Source organism: Ctenopharyngodon idella, chromosome 18 (genome assembly GCF_019924925.1).
Source record: "Ctenopharyngodon idella isolate HZGC_01 chromosome 18, HZGC01, whole genome shotgun sequence".
Taxonomy (NCBI): Eukaryota; Metazoa; Chordata; class Actinopteri; order Cypriniformes; family Xenocyprididae; genus Ctenopharyngodon; species Ctenopharyngodon idella.
Window position 1 is genome coordinate 25,703,509 of NC_067237.1, and position 20,850 is coordinate 25,724,358.

General features: G+C 35.4%; 1 protein-coding gene across 2 annotated transcripts; it reads right to left on the reverse strand.

Moving 5' to 3' along the window:
• Positions 1-691: 691 nt before the first annotated feature.
• Positions 692-17,006, reverse strand: si:dkey-246g23.4 (uncharacterized protein LOC559426 homolog). Of its 2 annotated transcripts, none has more exons than XM_051871174.1 (7): positions 16,867-17,006; positions 9,221-9,314; positions 9,054-9,137; positions 6,409-6,663; positions 5,762-5,905; positions 3,770-4,618; positions 692-1,399 (listed from the first exon to the last, which is right to left on the reverse strand). In XM_051871174.1, exons 4-7 carry the CDS (start codon positions 6,629-6,631, stop codon positions 1,200-1,202), a joined length of 1,416 nt encoding a protein of 471 aa, XP_051727134.1. In that variant the 5' UTR covers positions 6,632-6,663; positions 9,054-9,137; positions 9,221-9,314; positions 16,867-17,006; the 3' UTR covers positions 692-1,199. The 2 variants fall into 2 exon arrangements, with proteins under 2 accessions (XP_051727134.1, XP_051727135.1); XM_051871175.1 differs by lacking the exon at positions 16,867-17,006 and adding an exon at positions 14,473-14,736.
• Positions 17,007-20,850: the final 3,844 nt, after the last annotated feature.

Genomic DNA, 20,850 nt, shown 5'->3' on the forward strand with positions numbered 1-20,850 from the left:
CATACCATATTCAATAGTCACTTTTGGACAAACAAAGTTAACATTTTTCATTTGTATGCCACTGAAGGCTCATTTTGTCTAGCATAATGTTTGCTTTCTCAGATTCATGGTAACAAGCATACTGAAATTTATTTCTGTTATTATTATTATTATTTTTTTTTTCCAATTTGAAAAGCCACTAATCTGTGATGCACACAGACCAGCATGTATAAAACACATCAAAGTGCAGATGCTGGGAATAGATTATTGTGAAGAGAAAAAAATGCTTTGATATCTTGTAAAGATGGTTTAGCTTTGAACGGTTACCATTTCATCACTCTGTATAAACAGGAAAGATCTAGACAGTGCTGTCTATCGTGTGGTTTTCTTCAGCGGGATGTGCTGTGTTTTTAGTCAATGCCTTACATATTTATTTATGAAACATATTTATCCCCTATAGATTCAAGATTAAGGTATTTTAAAGATGCTTTTGCAAAATAAAATGCACTTTAATATACTTTATGCTCTATTACACATACCCTCAGTTATTTTGAGGAAAATTATAATGTTATAATGAGGAAAACATACTGTAGCCATCCATCCTTATTTCCCTTTTCTCACCATTAGAGGGCGATCAATGAGAATGTTTTCTGAAACTGCGGGATGTATTTGACATCCAGACCTGTGGAGGGAACTTTAGATAAAATCCATGTTTCAATCCCAAATTTTAATTTGTGTAATTTTAGGCAAACAGACCAAAATACATTCTTCATATTGTTATACAAAAGAAATTCCAGATATTATTTTTGACTGCATGTGATCATCTTTGGCTGTAGCTAAACCATGAGTCAGCTTCCATTAGTCCATTAAGGCACTGTCCATTTTCCACACTTACTGGAGCAATAGATCTAATGAAATATTGCTTACAATGGCATCATTATAGGACTACATTAGAAGACTTCCCAGAATGTTTCATTTAGGTGAGAAAGGTCTGTTCACTCAGCGTCATTAAGAGTGAGAGTTTCGACAATGCATGTCAGCACCATGAGGCCATGTTATCAGTCTACACCTATCACTTATGACAGTCATCTCTAATCATAACTACTGCATGTGTGGTGAAACTTGAATGCATCATATTTGTCCACAGTAACATGACACTGCAAAATAAATGTCAGCTGTATGCGACCCCTAAATGCACATTACGCTAAAGCCTCCTCTTACTAACTTTTTCCAAAATTGGAATTCTTGTTTTTCAGATCTTTGGAACCTTTCCTGTTCTCCAAGTGGATATCTTTTCCCATTTCCATCCCTTTTTTGTTCATCTGATGTAACACAAGCAAAAACAAGGCGGAGACGAGAAGAGCCACGCCCGCCATCAGGAAACCAGCACCATAGTCATTCATTTTGTCTATGAAGATTCCTGTAGAAACAGTAGAAGAAATTATTTCATCATTGTCAGTTGTGTTTGAAGTTTCATAAACTAACTTAAACTAGCTTAAAACTAACAAAAAAAGGCAAATCAAATATAAAAAGTCATTCATTTAATGTAATACTAAAATTAAATGGTCAATCAATGCTATTAGCTTGGAATTAAAACACATACTTGCCAATGCAAAACTCAACAAATGGTGGTTGCAAGGGCATTTGCATGCGGTTTTTAGGGTGTTCTGGGTGGTTGCTTGGGCATAGTAGTGACGCTTGCCTAAGCACCACTAATTAGCCTGCAGTTGTTCGTTCATCATCCCACCTCCCCTTTTCTGCCTACCCTGCTTTCTGAATGCACATTTCCCTGTACATTATTTTAAATGATCAATCAATTAAAGCACAGAGGAACAGAGCACCTATGAAGTCAGTGATGCAGTGATTATTTGAGTCATCTTTTATAATGCCACAGTAAAGGAGTTTTCCAACCCGATTAAAAGTCACTGAGAAAAACTGCTGCAGAGCTAATTTATGGTGTAATTACACCGCCGCTTTGGAGCGCACAGCAGACTACACTCCTAACCTGTAGTGCCTAAAATAAAGACTCTCTCCTCTCCTCGCAAACATCAATCTGTGCTCTATTTAATGGACTGAAAACCCAAGAGATTCATATTAAGTACATTAGTCTTTCAGAATACAGATATGGACATGGTTTTGGCAGTTGATGCATCTAAATGGACAGATGAGGCTTTTCTGGATGATTTAGTGCTGAACTGCCTCTGGCCTGGGAGAGGTTTTTGGCTGCACGGGGGAGAACTCTTCCAACTTGTGCCATGTTTTGGCAGATGCTCTTAAGAGAAAAACTGTTAGGTAAGGGCAAAATGTCATCATCTCCACATTACAATTCCATCTATCTGAAGTTGTCCTATCAGAGCTTATCATCTAGTAATCAATTACAGCTTTTATATGCATTGTTGTTCTTGGCTGGCTGGTTGTTTGTTTGTTGATTCTCTGGCCACTTCTGTATCTCTGCTGATGTATTGTTGCACTACCGTTTCTGATGTGTTCTATGTACTGGGCACAGAAAAATTACAGCCAATGAAACCAAATGAATGGTTTAAATTTGGCCAGGACAGTCAAAGCGTGGCCCGCCACTGAAAGAGGAAAAGCCATTTGTGCAGTGACCAATAATCCATGAAATTAACACAATAGCCGAGTGCATTTCTTTGATAGGCAATGCTTTATGGGAAGATACCACATTATTACTGTAAACTGAGTCCTGACAGGCATTAATGAGAAACCTCACCAAAGAAATATGAAGGGAAGAGTATGCATTAGGATGACTGATAAAGAACTTTTCAAACAATAAAACAGGACAACTTGTGTTTGCACAATGTCAGACTAGAGTAAGTTTAGCAAGCCATTTGTAAATATATTGCATATTGAACAATGGCCCCTGCTGGTAGATGTCATAATAACCTACTCAACATATAAATAAAGGAACAAATAAATCACAAATTTATCACAATATAATATAATATAATATAATATAATATAATATAATATAATATAATATAATATAATATTAGTATAAAAACAAATTTTATATATATAAATATATAAATATAAATACTTATAAGTCACAAATATACAACAATAATTAATACAATTATTGATTATAATTATGAATTACTAATTACACATAATTACTAATTACACATATAATTTTAATTATATATTATATTTGTAATTTATTTAAATTACACAATCAACAAATAAATAAATCACAGATATAATATAATAAAATAACATTATACAATATAGAATATAAAATATTAATATATATTTTTTGTTCAAAATAGTTTGTTATATATCTAACAAATATGCATATATGTTATTTATTTAATATATTTAAAAACAAACTCAAACTCAACAACTATATATATATGTATGTATATATATGTATGTATATATATATATATATATATATATATATATATATATATATATATATATAATTAATAATATATATAATTAAACTATATATTATTAATAAAACTATATATAATTAATAATATATATCAATATATATTTTTGAGGGCCTCTTTAAAGCATGACATTGACTTTTCCCTGTCTTTGTTGTCTCTACTCAATAATATAAAAATAAAATATATTAATATTATACTTTTTATATTTTATATAATTATTACACATATATATATATATATATATATATATATATATATATATATAATTTTATTATATATATTATGTATAGTTTTATATTAATATATCTTATATTAATATCTCTTTTTTTGTCTCTACTCAGGATAGTCACTAATGATCAAATTACTTTTAAACATCTCACCTGCCAAAGGTGGTCCAAGAAGGCCACCACTGCTGCGGATGAGCATGAAGAAACCCAGAGCGCTCCCGAGCCTCTCCACCCCCACCACTTCCGCGAGTACTGTGATGTGAATGGCCACGGTCGCGCCGAACACAAGTCCGTAACCCGCACTGAACAGCGCCAGCTGGGTGAATGTGGTTGCTAGTGGGCAGAGCAACAGAACAATGCCCAACAAAATCACTGTGACAATCAGCTGATGGACTGTCTTTACCAGCCGCAGATTAGCCACCCACCCGAAGAGCACCCGGCCAAACAGGTCCAGCAACGCAGAGATGGACATGAGAGCGGCTGCCTGGTACTCCTCCACTCCTTGACTGCGGGCGTATGGTACCAGAAAGAGAGATGGAGCGAAGAAGCCAAGAGCAGCAAAGACACCAAACATTGAGTAGACCATGAAGCGAGCGTCAGCGATAAGCGTGTAGTCCACGTAAGTTATGATTTTGACCTTCAGTTGATCTGATTTTTTTGAGTCTGACCTGTTTTTTGAACTTCTGTGCGAGTCTGTGTGAGATTGAGATAACAGTTCCAGCTCATGATCTTTCTCCTCTACCAGTTCTTTAGAAGGAACATGTCTGTTGAGTGGTCTCAGAAGAGCTCCGCACAAACACAAGTTGAGCTGCAGAGCTCCCAGGATCAACATCGCTCCCCTCCAGGAATACTGATCCACCATGAACTGGAAGGATGGAGTCAGGACAAAGGTGAGGAGGCACTCTCCTGTGCTAGCCAGAGCGTTGGCCACTGGCCGTCGCTTTTCAAAGTACCAGCCCAGCATGGTGACAGTAGGGGTCCAGGTCAGGGCATAGCCAAATCCTGCAGAGGACAACACAAAAAGGACATTCAGAGCAGGCATTTATCTTTTTGACCAGTCATTTGTTTTTCAAGGTAAAATATTGTATAAATGCCACTGGCTAAATGGACAGGTTATGTGTATTATGAACATCTAGCAACATTGACTAACTGAACAGACATTTATTTCTGTGCCAAATACACTCCTTCCGGATTCGGATAAGTTTCAGAAAGTTTTTTTGAGTATGGCCCTGTATCACATCAAAAAGGGCAGAATTCCTTGTATCGGCACTTCTCCCTTTGATAAGAATGCTCACACATCACCCAGAGCACGCCCATCAACGTGATTTGTTCGAGTTACGGAAGCCGAGAGATTTTTCAACAATGTCACCAAAGAAGTGTGTTTTTGATTATGAGGGAAAGATACCCTTTTTCAGCTTCCCGAAGAACCCAGCGTTAAGGGACCAGTGGATGCAGTTTGTTTTTCCGGGGCAGAAACGGAGTTGTGTACATATGTTTGTTTGTTCCTGGAAGTTCGGTGATGAATGTTTTGTAATCAAGTCCCAGTTCGACGCTGGATTTGCAGATCGCGGGCGTTGAGTAAAACTGCATCAAATCTTTGTTGGCAATCGGCGCGCAAGTGGATATAATGTAAATAACACCAACGTTTTTGTTCCCTTTTTATTTATAATGATGTCGCAGCTTGCAGATGATCGCTACGCAAAAGCTGTGTGTACTCGTAACTCTAGCTCTGCCCACGGAAAGAGTCGGTGTATCTATCTTTTATAAATATGATAAAACTAAAGACTTTTCGGAGACATGAAGGATGCAATACTACTCTATAGGTACTCAAGATTAACATGAGATTGGCAGAAACTGTGTGTGTTATGTACCCTTTAACTCTAGTTTAACTCTAAAGTCTATTGGGTAAAATTCTTTCATTCTTTCTTTGTTTCTTTCTTTCTTTGCTCCTTTTTTCTTGTCTCATCATATGCTTGTCTTTCTGCAGTGTTCTTGAATCTGAGAGGTTCATGAATAACATCCCATACAGCCGCTATAAATGGCTAATGACCTTTTCTAGTTGTGAAACAACGTTGAAAGATGGGAAGCGTGAATGTGTGTGTGCAAGAGCACAGCCATATGCTCTACTGCTGGCTGTGCTCTTACCTGTAAGGAACCCCACAGTGATGTACAGCTGTAGCAGATCCTGGGCATATGACCCGGCCACCATCCCAATGCTGCTCAGCAGACCCCCCGCCATGACCACTGGCCGATGGCCGAAGTACGTGCTCAATGCAGAGCCTACGGGGGCTGAATCACAGACAAACACAAAGAACACAGTCATGACATACTGTACAGCTAGTAGCCAAGTGCTCCGTCAGCTCCTGTAACGCTATCATACTGTTAGACAGAGAAATGGAGGGGTACAACACAAACTCATATTTCTAGTCTCCTGCTCTGTTAGATATATTTCAGCCTCACAATGTGTGATGGTGCCGGAAAACATGAGTGGGGCTCTAACAAATATTAAAAGATTACATTGAGCTTGTGTTGGCATGCATTTTAATAAGATCAGACAATGGTGAAGATCAAGAGTTTTTAGTAAATCACATCTTCATTTATTGCGAAAGTGTTTGCAGATTTGATTTTGTATGATAATTGCACATGAATATTAATAACGAAAAAGAGAAGATCAAGTGTCACACTGACATATCAGTTAGTGTATGTCTACAGTTAAGCATTTAAAGGCAAAGGTTACTGAGAGTGTAAGTGGAGGGAGCCCCCTGCTGGTTGAAATTGAAATTTGTACATACCCCCAAAATGTACTGTTGCCACAGAGATGGATGTGATCCATGAGCTTGCAGTCGCTGTGGTTGCAAAGTAGTGGTGTATTTCTACGAAGAACACACCAAAGGACTTGATTACACCAAATGTCAACCCAAAGACAAGGAAGGTGGAAAGCACAATGAACCAGCCATAGCCTCCATCCGGGGGACCTGCAGGCCGAACTATTCTTCTCTTCCTTTGTAGTTCCATTGGAAGCTCAGAAGAAGTTCATCATTTGCCATCTAAAAAAGAAAAACAAGTTTTTATATAAATGGAAATGCATAAATCCACACTGCCTAGTCAGCACTGATGTTCTCCGAGCCCAGTAACACGAGACGAAAGTGATATAGTTCATCAATTATTATCTCTGTGTCAAAACATCTGAAGAATGATTAACTACTACATGCTATAATCACATTGCTGCAAACTGAACGAATGTTGTGTGCACGTTTTTTTTTTTTGTTTTTTTTTTGTATGAAGCAATGAATGTGTAACCTCTGTCAATACCCCTACAAGAATAGTGAACACACTGTAAACAAGAAACTGTAAACATTCAGCCTCTAGCATTTGAAATAACAGTTCTGAATCAGTCAGTTGAATGTACAGTTGGAGTTTATGCTGTTGGTTTTCATTATCCACGTAGGGGTGCTTTCTAGAGCAGCTGACATGTTTGTCCTGTTTTATAGCCAATGCGTGTGTCACAGGATGGTATTATCAGCAGTGTTGGGTAAGTTACTCCAAAAAAGTAATTAATAGCTGCAAATTACATCTTCAATAGTGTAATTAGATTACTGTACTAATTGCTCTATAAAAAGTAGGTTACACTTTATATTAAGGTGTCTTTGTTACACTGTAATTATACATTTAAGTACTGAGTAATATTAATTAACTACATGTACTTACTATAGGGTTAGGAGCAGTGTTGGGGAAGGTTACTGCCTTACAATATTGCGTTACTCCCTAAAAAGTAACTAATTGCGTTACTTAGTTACTTTTTATGAAAAGTAATGCATTACATTACTTTTGCATTACTTTTTCCTCACTTGGGCTTGCTTGTCTAATTTAATTAAATATATTTAATTATTACAGGTTTGTGTAAAATTCTGTGATTGCATTTCACTGTTTTTATTCATTTTGAGGAATACTGAATGTTTTCATGCAAGTGAGATGAGTAAAGGCATGTTCACATTTAGTCGAGAACTACAATAACCATCATGTTTACACAGCGCACACAACACCTCTGGGACAGGAGAGCTGTCAGTCAGTAAATTTGAAAACAAAGTAGCTTAGATATTTTGTTGTAAATTAAAAAAAAAAATTAATCCATCACTTTACTAGTTACTTGAAAAAAGTAATCTGATTAAGCGACTCAAGTTACTCAAGTAAAGTAAAGCGTTACCCCCAACACTGGTTAGGAGTAGGGTTTGGTTTAGGATTAGTTGCATGTAATTATGCATAATTTATAGTTATTAATATAGTAACTAAATGTAACACATGTAACAATGACACTGTAAAATGAAGTGTTACCAAAAACAAATAAATAATTCTTTAAAATAAATAATATATCACTGCATAAATTATACTTGAACTGACCAAAGTATTTAAAGGGAGAAGGTTACATTAAAAACATACATTTTATCGTTATAGACATTAAATTTTGATGTTAAATCCACTATTGTTTTATATAAAATTGTTCTATAGTCTATACAGTATTTAATGCAATTACATCAGAAGTTACTGTAATTAAATGACAGAAAAATTGAGTAATCCCTTACTTTACTTTTTCAAGGGAAAAGTAATTAATAGCCAATATTACATTGTTTTTCTTTTATGCCAAAAATCATTAGGATATTAAGTAAAGATCATGTTCCATGAAGATATCAAAAATGTATTTTTGTGAGTGGATATGCGTTGCCAAGGACTTCATTTGTACAACTTCAAAGCGATTTTCTCAATATTTTGATTTTTTTTGCACTCTCAGATTCCAGATATTCAAATAGTTGTGTCTCAGCCAAATATTGTCCTATCCTAACAAACCATACATCAATGGAAAGTTTATTTATTTAAAAAAATTTACCCTTATGACTGGTTTTGTGGTCCAGGGTCACCTATGACATGGGACTACAAAATGTCATGTAGGGCAAAACCATAATATGTATGAAATATTTTTTCCATATTATTATTTTTACATGTTACTTTCTGCACTTTTTCATATTTACAAGTTACCATTATAGCAACAACCACTATAGACAATGAGGGGAGCATTCAAAATAATAAGGCTAATGCTTAAACTTTCACTTTTGCTTATAAATAATATAAATTTTGCTAAATTTTCCTCTTTTTTTAAAACATACGCAGACTGTTTTTGTGTGTAAAATGCAGCACAGCGATTTTACAGTATGAAGCTCTATTTTAAATTTTAGGTTTTCAACAAACATTGTTTTGCAGTGCAAAAAATACATATAAATGAGAACAAAATTAAGATAAAACATCTTGCTTTTTCACATAATATTTTTTAATCATGTATCAGCCAATTAAAATATAATAAGGCACTAAATTCTGAATCTAATCACAGCTGAAAGGGGTTGCAGGGGTTCTAGTCATTATATCCGCAATACAAATGAGATCTTACCTCTCATAATATCTGTTGGCTGAAAAGACTCCTCATTTCCATTTCCAAGTTCTGCATGGCTCATCTTCAGTGACAATGCGTATACTGTACACAGAAATACAAAGGTCAACACAGAGAAGAAGAAGGAAGTGGTAGGTAATCTGCTTGGCTATAAACTATTTTCATACGCATTACTGCAGAATTCTTCTCTCTTTGTGCCGAAGGAGATGCACAACTGCTGTGGCCGAGCTTCACAGGTCCTCGCTTGGATGATCTCTGGACCTGAATATAAACAAGCTGTTTTGTAAATGGATTACTCTGGAAAGTAATGTGTGTAGCACATCATTCTCTAGAGTGCATAATAACAAGATGTGCAGAAATGAACAATTAATTATAGAATAAATCACCTTCATATCCTACCCTACTCATTTAGATAGGACAGTAAAATGCATACACAAGCAGAGAAACACAGCTTCTTTATATCATTTTAAACTTTCCTTATGATAAATATGATGAACCTTCTGGTGCATTCAGCTTTGTAAAACATGTTTTCTTAGATAAGCGAAAAATGTGCTTCATGTGATAGCATCTAAATTAACTGCTTTTATTCAAGACGAACATATTATTTATGACTGAAACATCCTGAATATATTAGCCAACACCAATGAAAGTAATTTCTAAGGATCAGATAAAATAGAAATAGGTAACAACTGCACAAGAATGGCAAAGAAAAGTACAGACTTCAGCTTTTTTGATATAGGCTCCAATAGATGTCACATAATTCCTTCACATTTTTAAACCCCAGCAGCTCACAAAGTGCCTAGTAATAGTAGGATTTTGAAGATGAGATTGTCAAATAAACATTTCACCTCCAAAGAATTTGTGCTGTATATAAAAGTTCAATACTCAGTAAACAAATCTACAAACCCGATTCCAAAAAAGTTGGGACACTGTACAAATTGTGAATAAAAAAGGAATGCAATAATTTACAAATCTCATAAACTTATGTTTTATTCAAATAGAATATAGATAACATATCAAATGTTGAAAGTGAGACATTTTGAAATGTCATGCCAAATATTGGCTCATTTTGGATTTCATGAGAGCTACACATTCCAAAAAAAGTTGGGACAGGTAGCAATAAGAGGCCGGAAAAGTTAAATGTACATATAAGGAACAGCTGGAGGACCAATTTGCAACTTATTAGGTCAATTGGCAACATGATTGGGTATAAAAAGAGTCTCTCAGAGTGGCAGTGTCATCTACAGTGCATAATATCATCCAAAGATTCAGAGAATCTGGAACAATCTCTGTGCGTAAGGGTCAAGGCCGAAAACCATACTGGATGCCCAGTGATCTTCGGGCCCTTAGACGGCACTGCATCACATACAGGAATGCTACTGTAATGGAAATCACAACATGGGCTCAGGAATACTTCCAGAAAACATTGTTGGTGAACACAATCCACCGTGCCATTCGCCGTTGCCGGCTAAAACTCTATAGGTCAAAAAAGAAGCCATATCTAAACATGATCCAGAAGCGCAGGCGTTTTCTCTGGGCCAAGGCTCATTCAAAATGGACTGTGGCAAAGTGGAAAACTGTTCTGTGGTCAGACGAGTCAAAATTTGAAGTTCTTTTTGGAAAACTAGGACGCCATGTCATCCGGACTAAAGAGGACAAGGACAACCCAAGTTGCTATCAGCGCTCAGTTCAGAAGCCTGCATCTCTGATGGTATGGGGTTGCATGGGCAGCTTACACATCTGGAAAGGCACCATCAATGCTGAAAGGTATATCCAAGTTCTAGAACAACATATGCTCCCATCCAGACGTCGTCTCTTTCAGGAAAGACCTTGCATTTTCCAACATGACAATGACAGACCACATACTGCATCAATTACAACATCATGGCTGCGTAGAAGAAGGATCCGGGTACTGGAATCTTTCACCCATAGAAAACATTTGGCGCATCATAAAGAGGAAGATGCGACAAAGAAGACCTAAGACAGTTGAGCAACTAGAAGCCTGTATTAGACAAGAATGGGACAACATTCCTATTCCTAAACTTGAGCAACTTGTCTCCTCAGTCCCCAGACGTTTGCAGACTGTTTTAAAAAGAAGAGGGGATGCCACACAGTGGTAAACATGGCCTTGTCCCAACTTTTTTGAGATGTGTTGATGCCATGAAATTTAAAATCAACTTATTTTTCCCTTAAAATTATACATTTTCTCAGTTTAAACATTTGATATGTCATCTATGTTGTATTCTGAATAAAATATTGAAATTTGAAACCTCCACATCATTGCATTCCTTTTTTATTCACAATTTGTACAGTGTCCCAACTTTTTTGGAATTGGGTTTGTATACATAAAGCTTTGCCTAACTGTGTTTTGAAATTAGCATTGTCCAAGGTCATCGTATAGGATTTAAAACTTTTATGGAAAAATATTTTTTATCAAGATACAAACTGGTAATCTTGGGCTTGAACTACTGACACTCTTTTTCAAATAAAATTGAAGCATAAACATTACTTTACCCTGAGAACCAAAAACCGTTCCGTAATATCCTGAATCTCATTTCTCAGCCACTGTTCTGAGTTCATTGATTAGTGGAGGTCATTTAAGCTTCCTCTGATGTTTGATCTTCACTGCTTGGAGTGTTTTGAAAAACAAATTAAAAGGAAGGAAAATTAAATATGCTCAGGGGCCAATAAAAAACTTGTTTCATTGATGTTCTCTCTCTCTCCCCTCTTTATGCATGTAAAGTAGGAAGAGTTTCCTGAAAGGAAGGTTAAACTGTCAAATGTGCATAAAAATTGCCAACTTCAGATTCATTCAGCTGATATTTGTGGCTCCTGGACAGGCACTTAAACATTATTAATTATAAAATAGATGGGGAAAGTATTACAGAAACACTATAAAATACAGTGTGCATAAAAAACAGGGTGTGGAAAATAAAAACTAGACCAGATATGCTCATAAGCTTCCATATAAAGGAACCAAACAAACATTGGTTGCACCACAATGCCTGTTAAACATGTTAATGTGACACTTAATGTAGATGATAATACACATAGCCTATAGGCTATAAGATCCTGGGGTTACACTTTATTTCGATGGTCCACTTTAGATATTCTACTATCTATAAGTAACTTTGCAACTACATGTCAGTTAACTCTCATTAGAGTATTAATAGTCTATCTATCTATCTATCTATCTATCTATCTATCTATCTATCTATCTATCTATCTATCTATCTATCACTAGCAAAGCCTAGCAACTAGCCAAGGACATGTTAACAATGTTTGCTAAAAAGGTTAACAATGTGTTAATTTATGCTAGAAACATATTAGCAAAATGTTAATCATGCTAGCAATGTGCTAGCAACACGCTAAATCATGTTAGCAACATGTTAGCCATGTGCTAAATCATGCTAGCAACATGCTAGTATATGCCAGCAATGTGTTAAATCATGGTAGCAACATGCTAAATCATGCTAGCAATGTGCTAAATTAAGCTACCATGCTAGCAAAAAATGTCAAATCATGCTAGCAATGTGTTAAATTAAGCTAACATGCTAGCAAAAAATGTCAAATCATGCAAGCAATGTGCTAGCAACATGCTAAATCATATTAGCAACACGTTAGCCTGTTACACGTTACACTTTATTTCAAATGGTCCAGCTTGGATATTCTACCATCTATAAGTAACTTTGCAACTACATGTCAATTAACTCTCATTAGAGTATTAGACTGTTAGTAGACTGTTAGGTTAGGGTAAGTAGAATAAGTGGTTAGGGTTAGAAGAATAAGTTGACATGTAGTTATTGTTGAGGGAACATCAAAATAAAGTGTTAGCAGATATTAAGCAGACAGTCTACTAATAGTCTACTGAGAATTATTTGACATTAGTTGCAAAGTTACTTAGAGTTAGTAGAATGTCTAAAGTGGACTATCGAAATAAGGTGCTACTGATCCTGGTTAACTGTGTCTAGATTGGCAGTACTTTGGGAAAAAAGAGGGAAGTCTGACATTAACACTCATATTATTGATTTCTACTAATGCTTTGAATTGAATTTATAATAGAATACTGAAAAGAATATATGCACTGTCAAAGCATGAAAACTTGATAATGTGAGTTATGAGTCTAAGTAATATTTATCTTGCATAGATAAAATTACATTGGCTTGCATCCCTTTACTTTACAATGCTTTTATCTACCAGAGCTAAACCTGATTCCAGCATTGAAAGTCTCGAAACACATGCCAGCATTCCCAGTACTGAAATTAAATCGTCATAATAAACTGCAATTCGTCAGTACTTTTTTCTGAGCAATAATGTTTAGTAGAAACATCTTAATCATCAACTTCACACACAAATTATTTTAGTTAGCATTAGTAACGTCTGACATAATAATGACATGTCATTTATGTTATTAAAATGAAAATCTGTGAGAAATGTGTATTACCGTTCAATGATTGATTTAAGATTTTTTAATGTTTTTGATAGAGGTCTCTTATGCTCACCAAGGCTGGATTTAATTGATCAAAATATACAGTAAAAAAGTGAAAATGTATTACAATTTTAAAATCTTTTTTTTTTTTTTCCTGAGCTGAATTTTCAGTAGCCATTACGCCAGTCTTCAGTGTCACATGATCCTTCAGAAATCATTGTAATATGATGATTTTGGTGCTTAAGAAACATTTCTTATTATCAATGCTGAAAATTACGGAGCCCCGCACATGACATGCAAGAAAAAAATTAAATCGTGCGCACGATTTACTAATTCGTACCCTCGATTTACTAAAACGTGAGCACGATTTGCTATTTCGTTCCCTCGATTTATAAATCATGCGCATGATTTAGAAATTGAGGGAACGAAATAGTAAATCGTGCGCACGTTTTAGTAAATCGAGGGAATGAAATATAAATCCTGTGCACATTTTAGTAAATTGAGGGAACAAATTAATAAATCGTGTGCACGATTTATCCTACTATTTTTTTCCTGCATGTCATGTCCGGGGCTCCGTAGAAAATAGTTGTGCTGCTCAATATTTGTGTGGAAACCATAATGTACATTTTTCAGGATTATAAGAACTGATCATTTTGGTTGAACAGCACTGGAAGGTTAAGATAACATACATCAGCTTTGAAGTTAAATGTCCTGTTTAAAGCTTCACTGGTTGGATGTTCTCTAACTAATTGCTTGTCCAGTCTTGGATGAAAACCAATTAAAAAGGACCAACTGTCAGCTAGTTAGTTATCGAATGTTGTGCAGTGCCTGATTAGCTGTGATATTTTACTCTCTGGACACGCATCAGACTACCCATGGTCAACAGACCTTGGCATCTTGTTTAATGATTTCATATTCCAGACATGAATCTCAACACGTCTCATAATATTAAAACTGCAAGTAGCTTAATCAGAATGATCTTCAACTTACTGGATATCACAGCAGGGGTGAAATAACTTTCAGATTAATCTCTGTTTGGGTGCTGTGACCCGCAAGGTGTTAAACAGAAGGTTAGCATTAGCTGAGCCGAGGATCGTTCATCATAATGGGGTCTTTATGTTCAGGATCCCTCTGATAGGATGAAAATGTGAAGACACACTACATGAAACCAATTAGATGATGTGGATGAACAGGATAGATAAGTATTAAACCTCTGAATAGTTAAGACCAGTTGAACTCTATGTTTTTACATTGTCATTGCTAGAAGGGCATCCTCTTCTGGCAGTCCTTCCACTCCAGTGGCTTTCACCCAAAAAGCACAGGTGTCTCTGCACTTACCCAGATGGCTTTGCTGTTGATTACAAAACCTGAGTATCACAAAAAGATGAGAAGCCAGCCACATAGGATATCTTTGGAATATAAAGATCACCTAAATTACAATTCCACCGAAATTGCTTCGTTAGATTGCTTTGTTGTTACTATCTCAGAAGCTTATATTACAAGGCATATCCTTCCAGAATGAAGACAGAATGCACATCTTTTTTTTTTTTTCTTCTTGGATACAAAGTTGCTTGGCAATTTTGGATATAATTCAATGTAATGTAAATGAAAATGAAAATTAGGTGTTATTCTTCCAAGAAGTAATACTTTTTTCTTCATTTTTGGATTAGCTACTAGAGAGGAGCAAGCTTATCTTAAAATGAGCATGGAGCGCACATGACAGCTTAGAAAAACCTAACCAGTCTGTTCTATCTAGGAATAAACTGATTTAGAATAGTGTAAAACTGGTTTAGATACACATGAATTCTCTTTTTGGCAAATCATTCAAAATCCTTTCTGCTTGATGGAGTATGTTAGGTTTGATTTCAGAATTAAATTTAAAACTACTTTTAAATTGAATTCAATTTCTTAAAGGGTTAGTTCACCCAAAAAAATTAAAAATCTGTCATTAAATACCTATACCCTCATGTCGTTCCAAACCCACAAGACCTTTAATCTTCGGAACACAAATTAAGATATTTTTGATGAAATCCGAGAGCTTTCTGATCCCCCATAGAAAGCAATGCAATTACCACTTTTGAGGCCCAGAAAAGGTAGTAAAGACATTGGTAAAATAGTCCATGTGACTCCGGTGGTTCACACATCGTGGTGCTCACGTGAACAGTTTGTGTGAACTAACCCTTTAATTCAACTTGAATGTATAGAGGTAATAAACAGAAAGCAGAATTAAATTTGAATTTAAAGAAGGAGAATGCAAATGGAATGAAACTCATGTAAAGTGTTGGGGGTAATGCATTACAAGTAATTTACGTAAGTAATTAGATTTCTTTTCCCAAGTTACTAGTAAAGAAACGCATTACTTTTAAAATGACAACAAAATATCTGAGTTACATTTTCAAATAAATAACGCAAGTAACTTTGATTTCCAAGTAACTTTCCCCATATTGAGAGAAATCAGGAGTAAGAGGCAGAGGTTTTGTGTGCGCTGTAAACATGATGGATATTTTAGTTCTAGACTAAATGTGAGCCTGCATTTACTCATCTCACTTGCACAAAAACAGATTCAGTATTCCTCAAAATGAATAAAAACAGTGAATCAAACTCAGAATATTACGCAAACCTGCAATAATTAAATACCTTAACACAATACATTTATTTACCAATGTCTTTGCTGCTGTCTTTCAATGATTCAATTCAATCATACTAATCACTCTACTACAGGCATGAATTTGGATTTCCTTCAGCCTGAGGCTTATCATTTCACTTTTGGCGTGAAAGGGCCTTTACATTTGCAAAAAATGTAACTGTTGTTTGTTTGTTATTAAAAACAAACACGCAAGCACAGCTCAGGTGAGAAAAACTAGCGCAAAAGTAACGCAACGCATTGCTTTCTATAAAAAGTAACTAAGTAATGCAATTAGTTACTTTTTTTAAGGAAGTAATGCAATATTGTAATGCAATAAGTAGCTTTGCCCAACACAGCTCATATACTGTAACAGCTTGAAATGGACTTTGTGTTATTCAAAATAATGTCATTCAAGTCATCTTCTAAAGAGAGATCTGAAGACTGTTGAGCATTTCCTAATAATTACTATGTATTGCATATGTGTTTATGCTTCTAACAGTGATTCTGTTTTGTTGTTTTCATCTGCATAAGGTGTGACACCACAGGTGCCCCCTGCTATCGTCATGGTTATGTTTTGGTGTCCATGGTGACCATCTGTGCTCCTCAAGAGGATTTGGTGTTGTAGAACCAAAAACATCCCTTCCCCCTTATCTTAACACAAAAGCAACACATACTGATGGAAAATAACAAACTTAAAGGCTAAGCAAAGCCCTGTGCTAACATGTGATATATGCAATATAGGAAACAAGAAGTCTTACCTGTAGCCATCAGGTGTGTTGTAGCACTAAGCCTCTGGTCTGCTGTGATGATGTCAAAACTCCACAGGCTAAACAAGACGATGAGAAAAGGGTGGAGTTTATGTAAATGAGACAGAAGACAAAAGTTTGTGGGTTATTACGGTTGTATATTCAGAATAGGATGTATATTCAGAACTAGAGGGTTTCTAAACATTACAAAGGTATAATTTACTAGAAGAAAGTACGTTTTTATGTGTAAAACATATGCATAAAACATTATACCCACCTCAGCACCTTGTGTCAAAGTATATAGTTGTAATTGCTGTGTAAATGCATTTATGCCACCTCTGAGCAGCATTAAACAGTAAGACACTTAAATCCCACTTCAGAAGAGGTTTTGTCTTTTTTGTCCACTTTAGCTGTGCAAATTATTTAAATTAATTAATTAATTTGTTTGTTTCTTTGTTTACTCCTACAAACACTTTAAAACACTTGTGTGTGTTTTTTACCTAAAGGTCATAATCGGTTGATATTAAATTAGAATTTTATATTCGTTTGAGCACCAATCTAGAGGTTATTTTAAGGGTGTTCTTTTCACTACAGTCTGATCTAAATTTCAAACCCTTGATTCATTACTCTGGAGTTCAACCTCACCATCTGCCCAGCGTCACAGATAGCACTCAAAGCCCCAAGCTTTCTAATTTACATGAGCAGAGAGATTTAGTCAACAAAAAACGTACTATCTGTCCAATCAAAATGTCAGAGTGTGGACGTGCACACACGCATGTATATATGCATGCACTGGGAGACTAACGCAAGATGATGGCTTTCTGTGCATTTCCACCCATGCGAAATGAAGGGCCCATCAGGGGCTTATTCACAGTCTGTGCTGATAGTTGACAATTAAGACTCAATCCAGCCCTGTCACAGCTGAGAGGACACAAAGCCTTCTTCTGCTGCTTTCCCCTATCTCGAGATTGATCACGAATTACACTGTATATCTAATATAGGCATTGGGAAGGAGGGAGGAGGGGGTCCAATTTCAATCCAATTGGACTACTTTCTTTTCTCCAACCATTGATATGTTCGAAGATAAATGGTGCAGGCATACCAGTGGCTTGATTGATTCTGTGGCACATGGAGATCCCTGTGGACAAGTTTTCTCATTTTGTGTTTGTGTTTCTTGAATGTTTTTGTGGCGTTTGGTTTCTTGATTTTAGGCAAGCTAACATCTGGCAGTGATCCAGACTGAGACTGATGATATAGTGATGATATCTCTGCTGGAGCTGCACAGGAGAGATGAGAGAAAGGAAATGAAAGCCAATTCTACAAGTATGATATCAGACTAGTGAATAAAATTGAATGGAATGACAAGATAGCATGATGTATTATAGTTTGTTAAAGTAATGTACAAGTAGAAACTCATTATACAGAAAGACCTAAACTGCTAAAATGGTCAAGATTATATTTAAATAACATTTTATGTTATAATAACAATAATAAAAATAATATTATAATTATAACATTTTAAATAATAAATAAATAAGTACTTTTTTAGCACAAACAATTTTTCTAGTTTGTCTCTATCAAAAAATTGATTTTTTAAAATAAAATGCACAACCTCCATTTGTATAGGAGCCATATTCAGCATATGTGATCGCTGAAACTGTCAAGCTTACATTTAAATAACATATTTTTAATATGTTATAATAACAATAATAAAAAATAATAATTATTAAAAGCAATAAATAAATATTTGTATCAGTTTTTTACCCCCGTAAACTATGCTTAAAGCAATACTTTCCAGTTCGCCTTTCCAATGTGATTGACTTTTTTAAACCAAAATGTAGCCATTTGTATAGCAGACATATTGCGCATTGCAGCTTCTCCCATTCTCTTTTCTATGTCCATTCTCATTTCTAATGCACCTGCTGAAAATAAAAGGGAATTTGTCCGGAGTGTAAGAACCCAGACCTTGGGCAAGGTGTTTATAAATCATGAATGAAATCATCAGTCAGTTTTTCTGTGCACATTTTATGGATTCACCACCATCCATCATGAGGTCTGATGAAGCTCATTAATACATTACAGTCACAGTCTCATAACCGATTCGGGGACATTTCTACATTCCCTGACATCACATCATTCTGGTCACCATGACCACTAGAATAGCTCATTCCTGTCTGTGGGCTATTTAGAGTGGGCTTTGATCTATTGGTTCTAGGATGTTAGAAGTTGGAGCTAATTACCCACGGCGATGAGATGATTAACGTGGTCCTTTAATCTGCCCTTAACGGCAATAATCATCAGTGTACTGTATCTTCTTATCTCTAGATGCCTGCTCCATCTCGGCCCTCCACCTGTCTCTCTGATCTCTCTTGTTCATCGTCAGCCTCTGCAGAACATCAGAACAAGTTTGTATCATTATAGCAATTACAGAATGTCAGCGCACTTCCACATACACCAGAGAAGTTACTAATGGTATCATTTATAAACCTGTATGACCTACTACTTTTGCTTAAATGTGCAGTTTACAACAGAGGAAATATGGCATATGTGTATGGGATGCAGTGTAATGTATACTATAATGCAATGCACTTAACTTAACCTTCCTTTTCCAGGATGATGAATGACATAGAAGTAATATCAACTATGATTTTTTTAACATCTCTCTCAAAAATTGATTGGATGTCAAGTCTTTTTTACTTAAATTTGAATTAAAAAAGCAAAATAACCATATTTATTTCTGAGAAGTCCACTACCCGAATTGTTTAAAATAATCATTTTATAATGTATAATGTTTCACATATTTTGTAGTATATACTGTTTTCAGTATATACTGCACAGTATGCAGTAAGCTATTATTTCACTCCAAACAGAGCCTTTGACATTCAATCCGTTTATGGGATGATATACAGAAATTTAATATCATAAAACATCCATTTCAAGCACCAGAGATGAGATGCAAAGCTTGCTAACAATGTTGCAATGCAGTGAAATTGTGACTTTGCAGTAATTATAAAGTCACTATTCTCTGTTCATTTCATTTACTTTATCATATTAGTATTTGATAAACGCAAGATCTGGATCAACACGCACATTCCCAAATTTCTATATATCCTAATTGTTGTTAATATGTAATTCATTTTTCCAGGAGCTCATTGCTAACAGTGATTGTAAATTAATTGCCTACATTATTACATTATTAGCTAACTGCATTCTCTAAATTGTAATGTTGACATGCACTCTCTGTAAAGCTGCTTTGAAACGATATGTATTGTGAAAAGCGCTATACAAATAAATGTGAATTGAATTGAATTGAATTATTTGCATTATTCATTGACTCTCTTCAACCTATTTCTGTCTCAAATGTCAAACTATTTTTTTCTTAAAGAATAATGTAGAAGAACAGAAGTTGGTTGGCGTCACCTAACAGCAGAAATATAATCTGCATCAGCAGCGAATTTCATTACAGTACAAGAGACAAGGCATCACATTTTTCACCACAAAAGAAGTCAAGTATATTAGTTTGTCTGTATGATGGAAGGCTTCTTACAGTTCGAAATTCGACAGTTTGTTGCTGATCTCTGAGGGACACAAAAAGACACTTTGTACCTGAGCATCAAGCAGAACACCTGCTACACAAGTGGATCATTTGACAGCAAGACTAAGACACAGCCATTATGCCCAAACACCTGCTTAAAAGCCTGAGAAACCTGAATAAGAAAAAAATGTAAAAAGCATCATCAGCCTCTATATAAACAGTAAATATATAAACAGTACTTTGCAGATAGTCCCTTTATTTGTGTACAGTGCAAAAGTTATCAGATTCATGTACATGTCAAGTCAAAAATATTTGTATAGCACTTTTCAAAATATCCATTGTTTCAAAGCAAATCATGATGCTAATGTTTATAATATCTTCATGCCTAATAGTCACATTTTGCAAGGATACAAGCAATCAAGCATTTGATATATGCTAAATATTATATATCACCCTACATG